The following is a 19,783-nucleotide window of genomic DNA, read 5'->3' on the forward strand; positions in this document are numbered from 1 at the left end:
GGTGGGACTCTAATATTTGATGAAGCTGACATTGAACTGCAAGCAGAAAATATTCTAATTACGGATGGAGGCATTCTTCAGGTATACAAGAGAACCTAATACATAATCATCGCTAATGTCTCTCCATTTCTTTGTAAAATATCATGTGTAAAATGGTTAGTTAATTATAACAGACTCTCATAAGTTCATCTTTATGTAGGTCTCTGTTATCAGTCTAAAATCCTTTTTTCTGGGGAAAATTTCCCAGAGTATTCTTGTGCTTTTAATGGAAAGATGATAGTGTATTATCATAGAGCAGAATTTTAAATAGCACAGAAAAAAAAATTGCTCAGAGATATGGCTAAAGTCAATCAGTATTGTTTCCAAAGATCTGACAGAGTGTACTTGGCTGCCTAGAAAATTTAAGGTTTATCTTTCATAAGAAAGATACTGATAACTGAACAATGGGTTTCTCAAAAGAAAGGATGACTTTTGAGTGTTTAGAATTGTGGATATTGAGTTTTAACTTTTGAATGATGCTTGTGAAATGCCTTGCAGATTGGGACAGAGGCATCCCCATTTCAACACAGGGCAGTCATTACTTTGCATGGACACCTGCGATCTCCGGAGCTCCCAGTATATGGCACCAAAACTCTGGCCGTGCGAGAGGGAATCCTGGATCTGCATGGTAGGGCAGCCAGAAGGGCTCAGGGAACTGGTCCAGGAGACACTAGCCAGAAAACCAGAGATAATTCTCCTGATTATCCTCTCTAAATGAAACCTTGCCAGGCCTCTCCTGTCTTTATGTATGCCCTCTTTATCTCTGGCCTCCATTTATCCCAGGCGGGTCAGCCCCTCAGAGTACCAAGACTCACAACCGAGGGCGCCTGGGTGGCTCAGTTGGTTAAGCGACTGCCTTCGGCTCAGGTCATGATCCTGGAGTCCCGGGATCGAGTCCCGCATCGGGCTCCCTGCTCGGCAGGGAGTCTGCTTCTCCCTCTGACCCTCTCCCCTCTCATGCTCTCTCTCTCTCTCTCGCATTCTCTCTCTCAAATAAATAAATAAAATCTTTAAAAAAAAGACTCACAACCGAGGTCACTCCTGGCGAAGCCCTTCTGGGTCTTCTCTACACCCTTCTGCTTATTCCTTTCCATGTGTTCCCATAACACCTTTTGCCTATTTTAGCACTTTGTACATAGTGATCGTTTACAGCATTCGTTTATCTATATAAAAGGGCATTAAGTCTGGAAGCAGAAGACTGTAACTTCTTATATTTGTATTTTAAAATAGGCTCTTTCTAAAGTATAACTATAAGTTTATAGTTGTACTTTTATATAACTATATTCTGGAAATGTATCAGCAAATAAAAACGACTGTTTGAGGTATCAGGATTACTTATTTAAAGGAAGCATGGTGTGAATCCTTTTTATATCGAAGTCTTCTGTATTGCAATAATCTGTTTCTTTTATAAATTTAGAATGTATAAACATCCCTATTATGATGATAACTGTTGCCCTGCATTATGCTAAATAAATATCCTAATATAATTTTCAGAAATTTACACATTTCATTTGTCTCCAGATTACCAATTTAAGTGATTTCTATCAACAGTGGCAAAGATAATAGGCCTCTGCCCTTTGTAGCAACAGTATCACCACCACATTTATATTGTGATCCTATAAAGAAGATTGTTTTGGGCGCCTGGGTGGCTCAGTCGTTAAACGTCTGCCTCCGGCTGAGGTCATGATCCCAGGGTCTTGAGATTGAGTCCCACATCAGGTTCTCTGCTCCACGGGAAGCCTGCTTCTCCCTCTCCTACCCCCGCTGCTTGTGTTCTTGCTCTCACTATCTCTGCCTCTGTCAGATAAATAAATAAGATCTTAAAAAAAAAAAAAGAAGAAGATTGTTTTAAGCGGAGTATATCATTGTAGGCAGATGATTTTTAGTTTTGTAGACCCACACATGTTATCATAAACCTAACTGTTACTTTTATAAAGCAAACATTCTGAATATTCCTTTTTCTTTTTTGAGGAAGGTATAAAATGCTAAGGTAAAATGAGCCTTCCCAATATTTATTCAATCCAGGCAAATATTAAAAATGCATAAAGCTCTCACTATGCAAGAAAATGCATCTTTAGAAATACTCAGTGTGTATGTTGGCTCCAGGTCTGCCTGTTTCTGTGATCTGGACTCGTCTGGCTCATACTGCAAAGGCAGGAGAAAGAACTTTGATTTTACAAGAAGCGGTAACTTGGAAACCAGGAGATAAGATTGTAATTGCAAGCACAGGTCACAGGTATGATGTCTTCTGGGCATGATCATTTTAATTTAGGACAGAGATTTTTTAAGCTATGTGAAAGAGGGATGATTCAGAAGATCCACAACTATTTGATTTAAATTTGAAAGTTCTAATAAAGAAATATGAACAATCAAGTACCTACTTGCCAAATGTTAACGTTGGGTTGAATACCAGTGTGTTGTTTTCATTGATTAATTTACAATAAGGAAAAGTATAAATTTGAACCTATAAAATGTATACTAAGAAATGTTTTTCATGGTCAGATTCTCATGTAAGATTTAGCTTGAAAAAAGCATTTTGCTATTAACAGTCATTTAGAAACCTCTTAGAGCTTCAGCTAAATACATTAATGAATGCAGAAATGTAAATGAACTGCTTTATTTGGGGTTGCCAAAGAACATGGTTGAAAGCAGCTAGTGAACTCTTTCATATCTTACAGTCTTGACAGTGGTTCCCATGGAGTAAGACTGTTAGTAATGATTGAATCAAAGAGAAGAAATTATTATAGAATGAGTGATGATTAACATGACCTTTTACATGTCTGGCATTTTACAATTGAAACAGCTTATGACCTTTAATTTCTGTTTAATTATATGTATTAATAGGCAAGAAATAAAAGGAACAAGAGTAATATAGCTACACCAAGAATATTGGTGGAGAAAGAGAGCAAGAGGAGTTTTATTTTTGCTTTATTATTCAAATTATGGGTAATAGCAAAATTGGATATGGTTATGCTTATCAGGTAACAAATAGTAATTTATGGTAAGAAACAGCTAAATTATGTTAAGGTTGTGACTCAATTTAGAATTAAAATTCAAGATGGCATTTTGAGTTTGCCATTTTCCAAGTTAAAAATAGACTTGCAGATGTTAGGAAAAGTTAAATATATACTCAGCTTTATAAGTGCCCTTTTTATTTCTGGCTTTGGAAGAAATTTTAATTACATAGTGGCAGAATAAAAAGCAACAAAATGACAGGGCTTACTAATAGAATAGAAAGTTCTCATTTGTAGCTTTTCTATATGAAATAAGAGGGTAAGTTTAGAGTTTAGCTGAGGGATATTTAGTTTTAAGAAACAAAAATTAAGAAATTTCCCACCAAATTTAACTCACTGTTCACTGTTTCATTTGTAAGTTGTATTTGAGAATTTGTAAAGCAAGTGGTCGAGACTACTACTTCTAAAATTAGTCAGCCTGGGTCCACCTCCCAGCAATACCACTTACGAGCCCTGCAGCCATATTGTTTCATCTCTTTGTGCTTCGTTAAAACTGGAATGCTCTTTGTATCTATTTCAGAATTATTGTAAGAATTAAATGAGTTAGTATGCATAAGCACTTAGAGTGGAACTGGCTCAAAGTAAGTGCTATGTAAATGTTAGGTTAAAAAAATAAATGTTAGATACTATTATAAAGGAACGAAAAGTGTTTTTAGGTGCACATAACATAAAAGATGCTTTGCAGAACTTTCTTCTCTAAAGAAATCTCTGTATAATCTGAATCCAAGAGAATTTAGGGGAGGCCAGCCTAAACCCCTTTTCTATACCACCGATAGGATCTTATACTATTGATATATCCTTAGCTCGAGCACCCTTCATCCTCAACTCCCCCTGGCTTCCTTTCCCCACAGTTCCTTCCCTGAGTCTTTTGGATTTGTAGGATTCTCCATCCACACTATCATGAAAAATAACTTTATTCTCCTATCCTTTCTAGCCACTTTCATTTTATCTTTTTATTTTTTAAATTTTTAAAAAAGATTTATTTATTTATTTTTTTTAACAGAGAGAGGGGGCTGGCAGTGGGAAGGGTAGAGGGAGGAGAGAGAGTCACAAGCAGTCTCTGTGCTGAGTGCAGAGCCCAACTCGGGGCTTGATCTCACAACCCTGAGATCACGACCTGAGCCAAAACCAAGAGTCAGACGCATAACCAACTGTGCCACCCAGGCGCCCCCAATTTGTCTTTAAAAAAATTATTGGGGCGCCTGGGTGGCTAAGTTGGTTAAGCGACTGCCTTCGGCTCAGGTCATGATCCTGGAGTCCCGGGATCGAGTCCCACATCAGGCTCCCTGCTCGGCGGGGAGTCTGCTTCTCCCTCTGACCCTCTTCCCTCTCGTGCTTTCTATCTCTCATTCTCTCTCTCTCTCAAATAAATACATAAAATCTTTAAAAAAATAAAATAAAAAATAAAAAAATAAAAAATTATTGAATTGCCTAAATATTATGCCCATTTTTTTTAAAGATTTTATTTATTTGACAGAGAGAGACACAGGGAGAGAGGGAACACAAGCAGGGGGAGTGGGAGAGGGAGAAGCAGGCTTCCCGCTGAGCAGGGAGCCCGATGCGGGGCTTGATTCCAGGACCCTGGGATCATGACCTGAGCTGAAGGCAGACACTCAACGACTGAGCCACCCAGGCACCCCTATGCCCATTTTTGCATTGCATTTTTGTTACCCATTTTTTCCCTTAAGCCCCTATAGTCTAATTTCTGTCTTCACAAAAACTTTCCCAGTGACTTTCTGACTAACCAGCATCCTTCATTTGACCTGCACATCACTAGGTTCTTTGGATTCTTGTCCTTGCAATGTCTCTTCCATTGTCTTTCCCTGCTCTCAGTTTAATTTAGACTCTGTCCCTCACACCTGGAATATGACATCACCTTCCTACTTGGGCTCCATTCCTCTAGTTTTCTCCCCCTCACAAATTCATTCTACATTAATTTGTCGAATCCGTCAGTGTTAGCAAGTGGTGCCAGGTACTGTACGAAGTGCTCAGTGTACAAAATGACTGAATCTCTACATACGTTACCCAGAGGGGCAGCCAGGTAACGGAAAGGACAGGGCAGCAGATAGGCCGGCAGCAGCAGACATGAGGGGACCGCAGTGTGGTTACAGTGAGCACCTTCAGGGCATTAGGAAGAATGTACTGGGAATCCAGAAGAAGGTCTGGGAAAGTCGGGAGAGGTGACTTTTTACCTGGTTCCCTTGTGACATTGTCATTTGAACTGGTATTTAAAAGAGGAAAAAGATTTGTTAAGGGAGAGAAGAGTCAAAAGGGAATGTCAGGAAGACACAGAAATAACTACCCTAAGCTTACTTCTGTTGACTGCACCACCCATACCTTAGCAGATAATATACCACCGGGCACTGACACACGTCTCCTGAAAGTCACGGGCACTTTCTACTTAGCATCCTTAGCTCTGTGCCTAGAAAACAGGCGGGACATTCAGTAAATGTTTGCTGAACAACCAAATACATGAATGAGTGTTATAGAATTGATAAGTCCTTTGGCTGTGGCTAGACTTGGAGGTGTACTGAAGAAGTGGTAGAGATGAGACCTCTGAAACTTCACCTCAGTCATTTCTTTTCCCTACTCAGGAACCTCCAGAGGTTTCCCTCTGTAAGGGCTTCTCAACTTCAGTGCTGCTGACACTTTGGACCTGACAAGTCCTTATTGTGTGGGGTTGCCCTTTGTATTAGAGGATGTTTCTAAAATTCTTGGCCACTCCCCACAAGATGCCAGTAGCACCCCCTGATTTGTGACAACCAAAAATGTGTCCAGGCATCGCCAGATGTCTCATGGGGAATATAATCACTCAGTTGAGAACCATTGGGTGTGATCTTCGAAGTTATAAATGAATAGTTCTTTTGAATACTTTATAGGAATTAGTACAGTTCTCTGAATAACTGTAGCACTTGGAAAATATTTATATAATTGAAATGCTTTTATAAAATTTATTCAGTTACTCTAAGAAAGACTTAGAAACCATCTTCAAATTCCTCTTCAGAATATTATATGACATTTAAAAATTTCCTATTTTACAGATGAAGTGTTCAAAGACTGTAAGACAAATGCACTAAGACAAGATTATGTCGATTTAGATTAATTTTGGAAGTTTTTTTGTTAAAATTTTTACAGACACAGTCAACAAGAGAATGAAAAAAGGACCATCGCATCTGTATCTGCTGATGGCATGAAGATAATGCTAACTGAGCCACTGAGTTATACACACTTAGGAATCACTGTCAGTCTCCCCGATGGAACTCTGTTTGATGCGAGAGCCGAAGTCGGAATTCTTACAAGAAATATTTTAATAAGAGGATCTGATAATGTGGAGTGGAATATCAAAATTCCAGCATGTCCGGATGGATTTGACACTGGTAATTTTAGCAGCCAGAGCGAGTCAACTTAATTGTTTCCAGGCATTGCAAAAAAATGGTCCCTGGGAACAAAATCACCCCCAGTTGCAAACTGCCAGGCGAGGTTATGCTGTAGTAATAAATAAGCCCCCAATGGCAGTGATTCAATTGAGAAAGATATATTTCTCATTCATGCTGCATGTGTCCGAAATGCTCTTTCTAAAGATTCCAGGATCTGGGCTGCAGGAGGCTCTACTTCAACAGAGGCCTCTGTGATCTCTGGGACAGAAGAAGTCATGTGATGGCGGGGAGTCAAGCAAAAGCACTCACTTTGGTCCGGAAGTGACATGTGTCTCTTCCACTCAGGTGTCATTAGACAGAACTGATAACATAGCTATGCTTAACTTACCATAGTACTTATATGTGTGCCTGTGTGTGTAACAGATAGATAGATGGAAGATAGATAGATAGATAGATAGATAGATAGATAGATAGATAGATAGATAGATGATAGATAGATAGATAGATAGATACTTTTATGTAATAACTAATACCAATACAGTCCGATATGTAGTTAAATACTAACAAACAGAGCTTAAGTATAGCCTTTCCTTCAATGGGATAATTGAGACAAGGCTCCCTGGATCCAGTGTCAGATAACCTACATTCTGATTCCAGTTCATGAAACTTAATTTCATCCTGTTTAAAATAAGAATATGTCCTGTTCTGTCCACATATTGTAGTTATAGGAATTAAGTGACAAAGTGCGTATTCTAGTGCTACACAAATATAAGATTGCATTATGTTACTTCCCAAATCTTAGGGCAAAGCTTCAGAGATAATAAGCCAAAAGTACCTTTATCAGTATTCATTCAACCATTCAAATATTTATTTAGTGTCTTTGAAAAATTCTGTAATAGGTACTTTAAGAAACACAAAGGTGAACAAGACAAGGCACTCACCTCGCTTGCTATTTAGAGGAGGAAATGATATGAATGCAAATAATTATGTCACAGGATGAGATTAAAATTATATATGAATAAAAAGACATAATTAGGTATGGGAGGAAATCTTAATATAACTAGAGGATTTTGCCATGGTTTTTCTTTATGTTGTCTTAAAAAATATTTTTAAAGGTGAATTTGCTACACAGACATGCTTCCAAGGAAAGTTTGGAGAAGAAATAGGAAGTGACCAGTTTGGAGGCTGCATTATGTTTCATGCTCCCATACCTGGTGCTAACATGGTAACTGGAAGAATAGAATATGTAGAGGTAAGAAGCATTATTGTTAAATCACAATGGTTTGCTGAAGGTTATCCATACAACAAATAAGCACTGAATTCCTGCTTTTTGCCAGATGCTGCTTATAATCTGGTAGAGGAGACAGATAAGTAAACACACAGTTTTGACATACCCAATTATTCACCCATTTAATCATGCCAAAATTTTATTCTCTATTTTTCTCGCATCCCACATCAAATTCATCATCAAGTTCTATCCATACTGCCTACAAAATACAGTGAACCGCATCCACTCTCTCTCCACCACTGCTACCTGATCCCTCAACCACGCCACTGTCCCCTCTAACCTAGAGTACTATGATTTTCTTCTAACTCAACACCCTGTGTCCACCCTTTCTCCAATAGAATCTCCACACCACAGCCAAATACAAATTTTTAAGTATAAATTAGATCTTGTTGCAGTGTTTAATGGCTTCATGTTACACCTAAAACAAAAAGCCCAAGTCCTTCCCATAGGACCCACAGGATCTGTCCTCCAGCTGGCCTCTGACTTTACCTCCTGTGATTCTCTCCCTGGCTCATGCCAAGCTAGCTACATGGGCCTCCTTGTATCCATTGACCATGTCAGGCATAGTTTTGTCTCGGGTTCTTTGTGCTTGCTCTTCATCATTCTCGGAATGCTCCTCTACCAAATGCTTTAGTTCACATTCATTTCAGTCAGGTGTCCCCTCAAGTGTTCTCTCTTAAGAGAGGCCTTTCCTCACCATCTTTATTTGAAATAACTGCCCAAACCTGTTTCCCTTTATTTACTCATAACTGCTGACATATAGCTATTTTCAATCTCTCCCTCCAGCACATAAATTCAGTTAGTTCAGAGATTTTGTCTTTCTGTTTTTCTGGTGATTCTCATGTGGCTGGAACAGTGCTTGGCATATAACAGATTCCCAACTGGTTGTTAATTGAACCAAAATATAAATAAATGAACAAATAGGCAAGTTATCCTCAAGAGATTAGGAGCCCCTCTGTATCTTACTCATATTCAGTCTATATAATCAGAGTTTAGCCTAGTTTTTGTCAAGTATTCAGTAAATGGGAGGAAGGAAGGAAGAAAGGAAAATGGGGAGGGGAGAGGGAGTGTGTGTGAGAGAGAGGGATAGTAAAACCTATAAATCTATTACATTGGGAACACCTAGACTACAAACAATGTATTGAGGGTGATAGAGTCCACATCTGTATTTTATGAAACTTCCCTCCTCCTAGAGTATGTTACACATATGTGACATCTAAGATATAGACTGAGTGACGTTGCCAGGGTCAATCTGTGTATTAATTATTAATAGTAGTTAATTTTTAATTTTTAGTTGAAGAATGAAAATAAATAGGTGCCCTAACATCTTACTTCCTAACCTTCTGGGATCATATGACACACACAGATACACACACACACATACATACACACACTTGTACACATACACACTGGCATCCTCTGTATTAAATTACTAGATTGTAGACCTATTGAAAGAAAGCACAGCACAGTAGTTAATAACAGCACCAAATGTAGAATCAGACCACCTTGGATTTAAATGGAGTTTTATAACCATGAACAAGATACTTAGCCTTCGTGAACTTCAATTTCTTCATCTGTAAAATGAAGTTGATGGTCACTGGCTACTTCATAGGACTGTGGTAAAGATTGTGATCATGTATATACGACACAGCACAATATCTGGCACATGGCAAAGATTCAAGCAATGTTTCTTATTATTATATAAGAATCAAAGTGAAGGACAAAAACAAGTCTTTGAGAGGTTTTATTTTGCTAAACATGGAAGTTTACTGATAGACTGAAGTGAAAAGCAGAAGATTCAAAGATGGCTTTTGTTCATTCATTCATTTGGTAACAAGTATGGGCTGTTATATATTGAATAAAACAATGTAGGTTGAAGGTCACTTAACATTTTTGAATGATAAATGTGAATAATATGGAAGATATAAATATTAATAATTATTATTATAAAATTAGAGATTATTTTGAAACAAGAAGGTAGAAACCAGACAAATTATGAGTGTATGTGTATCACTAAATAGCTATCATTTCTGGGCTTGACAGATATTCCATGCTGGCCAGGCTTTCCGGTTGGGGCGTTATCCAATACATTGGCACCTGCTTGGAGATTTACAGTTTAAATCTTATGTAAGAGGCTGTGCAATTCACCAGGCCTATAACAGAGCCGTTACCATCCATAACACACATCACCTGCTGGTGGAGTGGAATATTATATATGATATCAAGGGAGGAGCATTTTTTATAGAAGATGGTATTGAACATGGCAATATCTTGCAGTATAACTTGGCAGTATTTGTGCAGCAAAGTACTAGTCTTCTGAATGATGATGTGACCCCGGCTGCGTTTTGGGTAACGAACCCAAACAACACCATACGACACAATGCAGCTGCTGGTGGCACTCACTTTGGCTTTTGGTACCGAATGAACAACCACCCTGATGGGCCATCCTATGACCGAAACATTTGCCAAAAAAGGGTTCCTCTTGGAGAATTCTTTAACAACACTGTTCATTCTCAAGGTTGGTTTGGAATGTGGATATTTGAAGAATATTTCCCCATGCAGACAGGATCTTGTACTTCTACAGTGCCAGAACCTGCGATATTTAATTCGCTGACTACTTGGAATTGTGAAAAAGGAGCTGAATGGGTCAATGGAGGTGCCCTTCAGTTCCATAACTTTGTGATGGTAAATAATTTTGAGGCTGGAATTGAGACCAAGAGGATTCTGGCTCCTTATGTTGGAGGATGGGGTGAAACCAATGGAGCAGTGATTAAAAATGCCAAAATAGTTGGGCATCTTGATGAACTGGGAATGGGGTCTGCATTTTGCACAAGGAAAGGCCTGGTTCTCCCATTTAGTGAAGGCTTGACTGTATCATCTGTACACTTTATGAACTTTGACCGTCCCAACTGTGTAGCTTTGGGAGTGACATCCATCACTGGAGTTTGTAATGAGAGATGTGGAGGCTGGAGTGCAAAATTTGTTGACATCCAGTATTTTCACACACCAAACAAGGCTGGCTTTCGATGGGAACATGAAGTGGTACTGATTGATGTTGATGGTTCACTTACAGGTAAATGTTATGTTCTAATTTCTGATAATATACATTGGAAATATATTTGTGTTAACACAGAGAGTTGAATTGTCAAAGCAGACTCACATGAATCACAGATCTTACCCAACACCAAACTTTGGAAGTGATTTAAGGATATAGGTCAACAATAGGCTCAGATTAGACATTCTTTTCTGGAAGAGACCCAAATTGTCAAATGTAGCCTCCCCAAATATCCTTTATTCTTGCATTTGCACTTTGGTTTGGAATTAACAGCAAATTCTGAGCAATATTTATGGAAACATTGACTACAAAAGGAAATCATTTCAGTTTTAGATCTTCTTCATTTTATGTATATTCAGTTAATTATACAGATAAGAAACTGTTCACATGACTACCCAAATTCTCCAGCCAGTCATGCCCCATAAATATATATATTCCAGTTTTATTTACATAAGCAATGTAGGCAGAGTGGATATATCCTACTAAAATACTTGAAAGGAAAGGAATAAGTTACAGGCCTGCTGTTAACCCTTTTCTTTCCAATCTAAATTCTGAATTTGAAATTAATTAAAAGAATATGTTAACTGTAATATAAAATTCAACATAATTTATAGGTTAAAATTTTTTACCATTTCAAGTTTAGAGTATGCCACATTTTCTATAAATATTCCTAATTTCTAGAATTTAGTGTCTTTACACATTTTTAATAATAAAGACTTATCTAAGATAGCAAGGATGTATGTGTGTGATTCTACATAATACTTTAAGAGATAAATGACAAATAAATCTACAGATATTGGCAATTTACTTTTGAAAGACTTTGTAAGATGGAATAAGATTCATCTCAAATTCAAACAGGCTGAGTTCTCAACTACAGCTGTTGACTTTTGTCTCCTCTTCTAATTGTGGATTTAAGAGGGAGAACATTTGGGTGGTTCTAATATACACAACTTTGTGTAATTTTTTTCAGTTTATCTAATTCAGCTTAGATATTTAATGCTAGTTGGCAGTCCATTGGTTAAGAGTATGGACTCTATGGTCAGACTGCCTGGATTTGAATCCTTCTGTGTGCCCTTGAGCAGGTTACTTATCCTACTTCCCATCCCATATTTGGCTCTCATGGGTGCTTCAGATCCTGTGTTTCAGCTACACCTACAATAAGCTCCCTGACTGAAGAGTCCACTGCAAAGCCTTCGCATGAGGTCCTCTTGCCCCATGCCACCCCCCCAAAAAAAATGTACCAAGACTTTTAGAATTTGTTACTGGGACTATGGGTCACAGTAGCTATATGTTGTAGACAGTTTGGGATTTTGTTTTCTTTTGTTTTTTAGTTTTCTTACATGATAAAGGAAACATGCTGTTTATGTCCATCTCCTAGGTCACAGAGGACACACCATCATTCCCCACAGCTCACTGCTGGACCCTTCTCATTGCACTCAAGAAGCCGAGTGGAGCATTGGGTTCCCGGGGGCTGTCTGTGACACCTCAGTCAGCTTCCACCGTTTGGCATTCAACAAACCTTCTCCAGTATCTCTGCTTGAAAAGGATGTGGTTCTCTCAGACTCTTTTGGTAAGTGGAATATAATAGTTTAAGCCACTAACTTAAGTTTGTTTTTCTGTTTTCATCATCATCTTTTTAAGTTGTTACTCACTGTTTGGAACATGGAAAAAGTATATTTGTATCAGTCAATAACCAAGCAGGAAAAAAATAACACACCCAAAATGGGCATGTGAGGAGTATTGAATAAATACATGGACCAGCATGATGTTCTGCTTGCTCAAGGAGCACCCAGACAATATTACAACAGAGAGTAGGAAAGTTGACATAGTCCTTGGAGCAAGACAATAAAATATACCATCTTCCCTGCCAGTGAAGGCAGACCCTTTTGATTATCTTTGTTGATTGAAATGGGACGAGGGAGAATTTCTTAGGTCAGTAGCTGTACACCAGGTGCCAAGGATTGTTGATTTGCTGATTTGTTTCAGTAAAGATACCATACTTGGAATACCAGATGAGCTTGACATCATTACTGGAACAGGTTGCATTAATTTGCTGTCATTATTCATGATCCATTTGGCATTTGCACCAGCCAAACAAGCAGGTTAAATGGGGATAGCCCTTTGGTTGAGAGATGCAGGAGCCCACCAAGAACCCCCTACTTCCTCACAGGGAGAGAGTCAGGGGAATAAGTAGCTCATTTCACATTCCTCCCTGCCTAGCTTCTCCTTCTCTTTCTTGTGTTTCCCATTGTCCAAACTCATGGAGAATGGCGAACCATGGATCTGCAGGAGAAACAGTAAGTATACAATGCCTTTTTTTGTTTATTATGATGTTATCAGTTATTATAGTTAACTTTAAAATATTCTCACTAGAGTTTCTTCCTCCTGTGAATTGAAAGGGCCATACACCTACTCTCTGGGTAATGGTTATACCCATTGTCTCACTGACTTAATGACATGAACCTGGCAGCCATTTATTTTCTTCTGATAACCAGATGTCCAGAATGGAGCAACATTACTTAAACTTTGAGAGATTATGGTACAATAAACAGTATTTTAAGCAGAGTATCTGTGAAAGTTTTCTGACAGGCTGAAACTAAAAGGAACCAAAACATCAAAAGCAAATAATGTTATTTTATTTTAATGTGAGGTAATATGTTAGTATTTCCCATTACTATGTCATAAAATAGTTACTTATGATAAAACTTATAATCATATCTCCAAATACTTTATGACATACCTATGAATAGACTGAACATTAGCTTTTTATAAAACACAGTCTAAGATAATTTTACAGAGGACTCAGAGATGTAAAACCACCCTAGATAAATTATTTTAAATATACAGAATGATAAAAAAGATATATACCTTACACTATTAATTTTTAAGCAGTAATATTTAAACATTTTAAATATTTTGGGTTTTTTTGTTGTTATTAATGGTGGTGGTAGTGATGATTTTAGAGAGAAGTTTTTGTGTTTTTATTTTTGATTCGAGAAGTCTAATACTTCTGAATTTATGAGATTGTAGCTTTCTTGTGAAGTCTCTCTGTGCCTTTTTGCCTGATCCTTTCAGGAATGAAGATTTTTATTTAATTACTAAACTGAACACCTTGGTAGCAAGATCTATAAATTTATCTTTCTGTCACCCACATAACTCAACACAAGACATTGCAAATAGTAGGAACTCAGTAATTATTGAATTACAATGGAATTAGTTGTAGTCCTCAGACCAAATTATGAGTGGAGAAAACATCACTCCAGGTACTTTTCTTTTTAATGTGACATAAAGAATAAAACAACTTTCAGAATCAAGAATATTTTACTCTTTTTATTTTATCTCCATTAAAGCCAAATAAAATGATTTAGTACTAAAAATTAAAAACAAAAAAGAGATCACTTGTTTTCATTTTATATATATATATATATATATATATATATACATATATACACACACACACTAAATGAATCAAAAGTTCAACAAATATACTAGAACAGTGGGAAATAAGATTTGGTATAAATTTACATATATCTATTAAAGTGTCTCATGCATGATGATGTGTGTAGCTCTATGTATATATGTGTGAATATATGTATCTTTATGAATATATATGTAAAGTTAGACCAGATGGCAAATTAATTTGAGATACTTACTATTAGTGATACTATGACCAGATGGCAAATTAATTTGAGACATTTACTCTTAGTAATATTATTTTTTAAATATCAACTTCAAATTTCAGTCCAAGATGCTTAAAATCAACATACTGAAAATGAGTGCATCTGAAAAAAATTAAGGAAACACAAACAACTATGAAAAATGACAATTAGTTTTTTTTTAAGATTTATTTTTCCATTTTAGAGAGAAAGAAAGAGCATAAGCGGGGAGGGACAGAAGAACAGAGAGAATTCCAAGCAGGTGCCATGCCCAACAAGTGTGGAGCCTGATGTGGGGCTTGGTATCAGGACCCTGAGATCATGACCTGAGCCAAAATCAAGAGTCGGTTGCTTAACTGACTGAGCCACCCAGGTGCCCCACAATTAGTTTTATTTACAAAAAGAGAATTAGCAAGCAAGTTCAGGTTAAAGTATAATTCCATGCATCAGAAAATTTTAGTGGAGGTTGGTTCTGCCAAACATAGAGCAAATTCCGGAGGTTTGGGATGATTTTCATGAACTCTTACATAAGTCAGCTATTGCTTCATGACAGAGTATCCCCAAACTTAATCCCCAAAAGGGGATTATCCCCAAATCTTAAACCTACAATCATTGTTTTCACTCTCATGTCTGAGGACTGGGTTGGTTGATCTTGGACGTGCTCAGCTAGGATGCTCTGCTTGAAGGTGAGGATCCAATGGGCTTTGTTCCTCCCCAAAAGTTGAATTCAGGTTTCCACGTGTGTTTATGCCAGAGTGTAGGCTGAAGGGAGAGCCAACTACCTGGGGCAGACTCTTTGCATTGTAATGGTAGAGGTTCAAGATGGCAAGCTTCATCCAGCAAACACAAATGTTTATGAATGTCACATCACTCAACATCAACAGGTCAGGGAAGTCTACTCAGCACTCAAGGAGGGGAAAGGAATGAATATTTGCTGAGTAATTCAAATCATCATAGTTCTTCTTATACACTGCAGGTCTTTTGGAACTGTATGTTTTTAGAGTCTCTGCTCATGGCTTTTTTTAAATGTAATGCTAAATCACAAGCCTAAAAATTAATAAATTTGTTCCTCCTTGATATTGGAACTTTTTTGCCTTATTCTCCAAAGAAAAAGGATGACAGTTTATTTTATAATCTTTCATCTAGCTTTCTCCCCCTAAATTTGTAGGGGAAGAGTTTGCAAATTTAACATAAAATTCAATCAGAGATGAAAAGAGAGAGGGGATGGAGAGGAAAAAAATAGAATATGGGCAATTAATCATGTCTTTTTATATTCTAAAAAATCTTTTCAAATCTTTAGCTAAAGTTGTCAGGTACTCTTTCATGAACAAAGCATTACCAAATAAGTTTTTTTTCCCATAACAAGTAATTTATGTTCCAAGTTTGTCATTCAGAACCCTTAGGGTCCCATGGCCAGTGTTCGTGGTAAGTCTGGTGGTAGCCTAGATTCTTAAGAGCTTTAAATCAAAACTTTACATTAGTACTTGTTACGCAGATTTTGATTAACTCAACAAATACAGGAGAATCTAATAAAGAATTAGAACTTGTATTTGCATATCCTGTAAATCAAGGATCCTGAATTAAGTTCTGAGTTAATTTAAGTTCTTAGAAGAATAACAACAGAATTTTATTTTAGATCAATATTTAAAGAATTATATTAATATATTTAAACACTTTTGTCATAGTAGTCATTAATCATCATCATGTTTGATTTTTTTCTTTCCCTAAGGAATAAAGACTTCATCTCAATTCAGAATTCCAAGTGAGAAGGCATTTTTATGTTTCAGTTAAGTGTAATATGAAACATTGGGGCCTTCAGTTAACAAAGACATTTAGAACATAAGTAATGAAATGCTATTCTGACCTCTTCAGAGACTTCCATAGACTAGGCTAATATTTCACTTGTTTGTAAAAAAAGGAATTTTCTAGAGGCAGAGAAGACTGTTATTTGTTTGTTTTGTATTCTGCTCTAGGCACAAGCATTGTTCCCTTTCAGAAGAAGCGACTGACTCATATGTCTGGATGGATGGCTCTGATTCCAAATGCAAAGCACATTAACTGGTATTTTAAAGATGTAGATCACATAACCAACATATCTTATACATCAACGTTCTATGGATTTAAGGTAAACAAAGAGCTATTGAATTCATCATCTTTTTTTTAAAAGATTTTTATTTATTTATTTAACAGAGAGAGCACAAGTAGGCAGAGTGGCAGACAGAGGGAGAGGGAAAAGCAGGCTCTCTGCCGAGCAGGGAGCCCGATGTGGGGCTCGATCCCAGGACACTGGGATCATGACCTGAGCCGAAGGCAGCCGCTTAACCGACTGAGCCACCCAGGCGCCCCTTAAATTCATCTTCTAATAATGACGATTGTATATTATGTGAATGCAACCTATGTCCTGTCCTTATACCAGTTGTTAGGCCCAGAATGTGCTTGCCTCACATACTGACCTGGTGAAGTCCTGCACACACTTCATGACCCACCCTAAGTCTAAAAAGTAAGCTAAAAAAAGAAACCTTGTGTAGGAATCAGAAGTAGGCAACATCTTTGCCATATTCCCATAATACTAAGCTTGTGTCCTGTTATTATTATCATGATCATAACTAACATTTATTGAGTGCTTATAATATTCCAGGTACCAGTTAAGGGCTTTAGAAATTGTATTTTAAAATATACCAAACATAGACAATGACGGGCCAAGTCCTGTGTGCCCACCACCTAGCTCCATCTGGATCTAACCTTCTGTGAATCTTTACTTTGGATTTTTTTTTTTTAAGAAATAAACATTTTTGATGAAATGGAAGTCCCCTGTATGGCTTACTCTCATCATTCCCCACCCTCCACCTCTTGTGGTAACCAATATCCTGAATTGGGTGTTTTCATCCCCATTCATGTTCTTCTGATTATACTACATATGTGTAGCCATAAACAATACCTAGCATTGTTTTAAATGTTTTAAAATAGTACAGAAATAAAATATTCTCTAAATACGTGTGTGTGTGTGTGTGTGTGTGTGTGTGTGTACAGAGAGAGATTTTCATTGCCTTCGGATAGAGTTCGCATTATTGTCATAGACATATAAAATGTTACTAAACAAAATATGAATGCAAGATGACAAACTAAAACCAAAACTTAAGTCTAAATATAAGGGCTAATTGTATCTCATCAAAATTAATGTATATTATGCAGGATATTAACATATAAAATCATATTTGGGGCAAACACTTACAGGAAGAAGACTATGTAATCATATCTCATAACTTCACTCAAAATCCTGATATGTTTAATGTTATTGACATGAGGAATGGTTCTTCAAATCCATTGAGTTGGAATACTAGCAAGAATGGAGACTGGCACCTTGAAGCAAACACAAGTACTCTATATTACTTGGGTATGTATTCATTAGGCAAAAGTGATTATTTTATCTAATGCTTTGTCTAAAGAAAGAGAAAAATTGCTTAATGGGCAAATATGTTATACAGTGTCCTCTGTATAGTAGGATTCAATAAATGTTTGCTGAGTAAAAGGATTGGAGACTAAATTTATGTCGAAAAAGGCCTTGAGTTAAATCAAGGACTTACATTTTATGTTTGGAGATAATGCCAACACTCTTACAGATGGCCCTAACATTTATTTCACAAAATTAGAGGCAATGATTACAAAGGAAACTGTCAAATATTTTGTTTCCATTTCTATTATTTTATTACTTGGGGGAAATAAAAATATTTAAGAATAAATTTTGAGTTCCAAAATACTGTCAAGACATTTTGACTGTGTGCTTCTCAATAAGACATGTGCATTTCATCAGAATTTTTCCATATGAAAGGGGAACCCTCCTACACTGTTGGTGGGAATGCAAGCTGGTGCAGATGCTTTGGAAAACAGTATGGAGGTTCCTCAAAAAGTTGAAAATAGAGCTACCCTACGACCCAGCAATTGCACTACTGGGTATTTACCCCAAAAATACAAATGTAGTGATCGAAAGGGGTACGTGCACCCCGATGTTTATAGCAGCAATGTCCACAATAGCCAAACTATGGAAAGAGCCAAGATGTCCATCAACAGAAGAATGGATAAAGAAGATGTGGTGTATATATACAATGGAATATTATGCAGCCATCAAAAGGAATGAAATCTTCCAAAACAAATGATGTAATATATGGTGATTAACATAACAATAAAAAATTTAAAAAAAAGGAATGAAATCTTGCCATTTGCAATGACGTGGATGGAACTGGAGGGTATTATGCTGAGCGAAATAAGTCAATCAGAGAAAGACATGTATCATATGATCTCACTGATATGAGGAATTCTTAATCTCAGGAAACAAACAAACTGAGGGCTGCTGGAGTGGTGGGGGGTGAGAGGGATGGGGTGGCTGGGTGATAGACATTGGGAAGGGTATGTGCTATGGTGAGCGCTGTGAATTCTGTAAGGCTGATGAATCACAGACCTGTACCTCTGAAACATTATATGTTTAAAAAAAGCAGAAGATAGTAGGAAGGGAAAAATGAAGGAGGGGAAATCGGAGGGGGAGATGAACCATGAGAGACTATGGACTCTGAGAAACAAACTGAGGGTTCTAGAGGGGAGGGGGGTGGGGGGATGGGTTAGCCTGGTGATGGGTATTAAAGAGGGCACATATTGAATGGAGCACTGGGTGTTATACGCAAACAATGAATCATGGAACACTACATCAAAAACTAATGATGTAATGTATGGTGACTAACATAACATAATAAAATAAAATTAAAAAAAAGAATTTTTTCCATATGTATTCCATGCATTTGAACTCTACCGAGTTACCATCTAAAGAATATTTTGAAATTGCCATTTTCTTTGTCTACATTTGATCATCATATTAATTTAAACTACTTCACTTTCAGTGTCAGGAAGGAATGACCTTCAGCAGAGCCAGCCCATTTCTGGAACCCTGGATCCTGATGTGAAAGATGTTATTATTAATTTCCAAGCTTACTGCTGCATTCTCCAGGACTGCTTTCCTGTACATCCCCCATCAAGAAAACCAATTCCCAGGAAGCGACCAGCCACATATAAGTATATAGGCCTTTTGTTTATTAATACCTTCAATAGCACTTGATAGAATTATTTTCACATGTCACTCTTGGGTGAGAAAATAATACCCTCATCCTGCACAATGCCTTGTAAGTCACGAAGCACTTCCATACTCATTACTTCACTTGGGCCTTATAACCACCCTGATGAGAAAATGGAAAAATCTCACAAAAAATTTTGTGTGAATGTTACTGGTAATCTTAGACTTGCAGAATGTTGGATATGGACTATTAGACCAACTCCTTATTATAAGATGAGAAAGCTGAAGCCAGTGA

The 19,783-nt window shown here is 37.2% G+C and overlaps 1 protein-coding gene across 1 annotated transcript in view; it reads left to right on the forward strand.

Annotated features, from left to right (window-relative positions):
- The window catches only part of PKHD1L1 (PKHD1 like 1), a 154,442-nt gene that overhangs the window by 76,278 nt on the left and 58,381 nt on the right, over nucleotides 1-19,783 (forward strand). Inside the window, exons 44-53 of the mRNA XM_027605801.2 lie at nucleotides 2-81; nucleotides 538-667; nucleotides 2,146-2,275; nucleotides 6,189-6,430; nucleotides 7,546-7,682; nucleotides 9,762-10,791; nucleotides 12,152-12,343; nucleotides 16,403-16,554; nucleotides 17,664-17,823; nucleotides 19,319-19,490. Of these exons, the coding sequence (XP_027461602.2) occupies nucleotides 2-81; nucleotides 538-667; nucleotides 2,146-2,275; nucleotides 6,189-6,430; nucleotides 7,546-7,682; nucleotides 9,762-10,791; nucleotides 12,152-12,343; nucleotides 16,403-16,554; nucleotides 17,664-17,823; nucleotides 19,319-19,490 (2,425 nt within the window). The remainder of the gene's footprint in view (nucleotide 1; nucleotides 82-537; nucleotides 668-2,145; nucleotides 2,276-6,188; nucleotides 6,431-7,545; nucleotides 7,683-9,761; nucleotides 10,792-12,151; nucleotides 12,344-16,402; nucleotides 16,555-17,663; nucleotides 17,824-19,318; nucleotides 19,491-19,783) is intronic.

This window comes from Zalophus californianus, chromosome 4 (assembly GCF_009762305.2).
Source record: "Zalophus californianus isolate mZalCal1 chromosome 4, mZalCal1.pri.v2, whole genome shotgun sequence".
NCBI lineage: Eukaryota > Metazoa > Chordata > Mammalia > Carnivora > Otariidae > Zalophus > Zalophus californianus.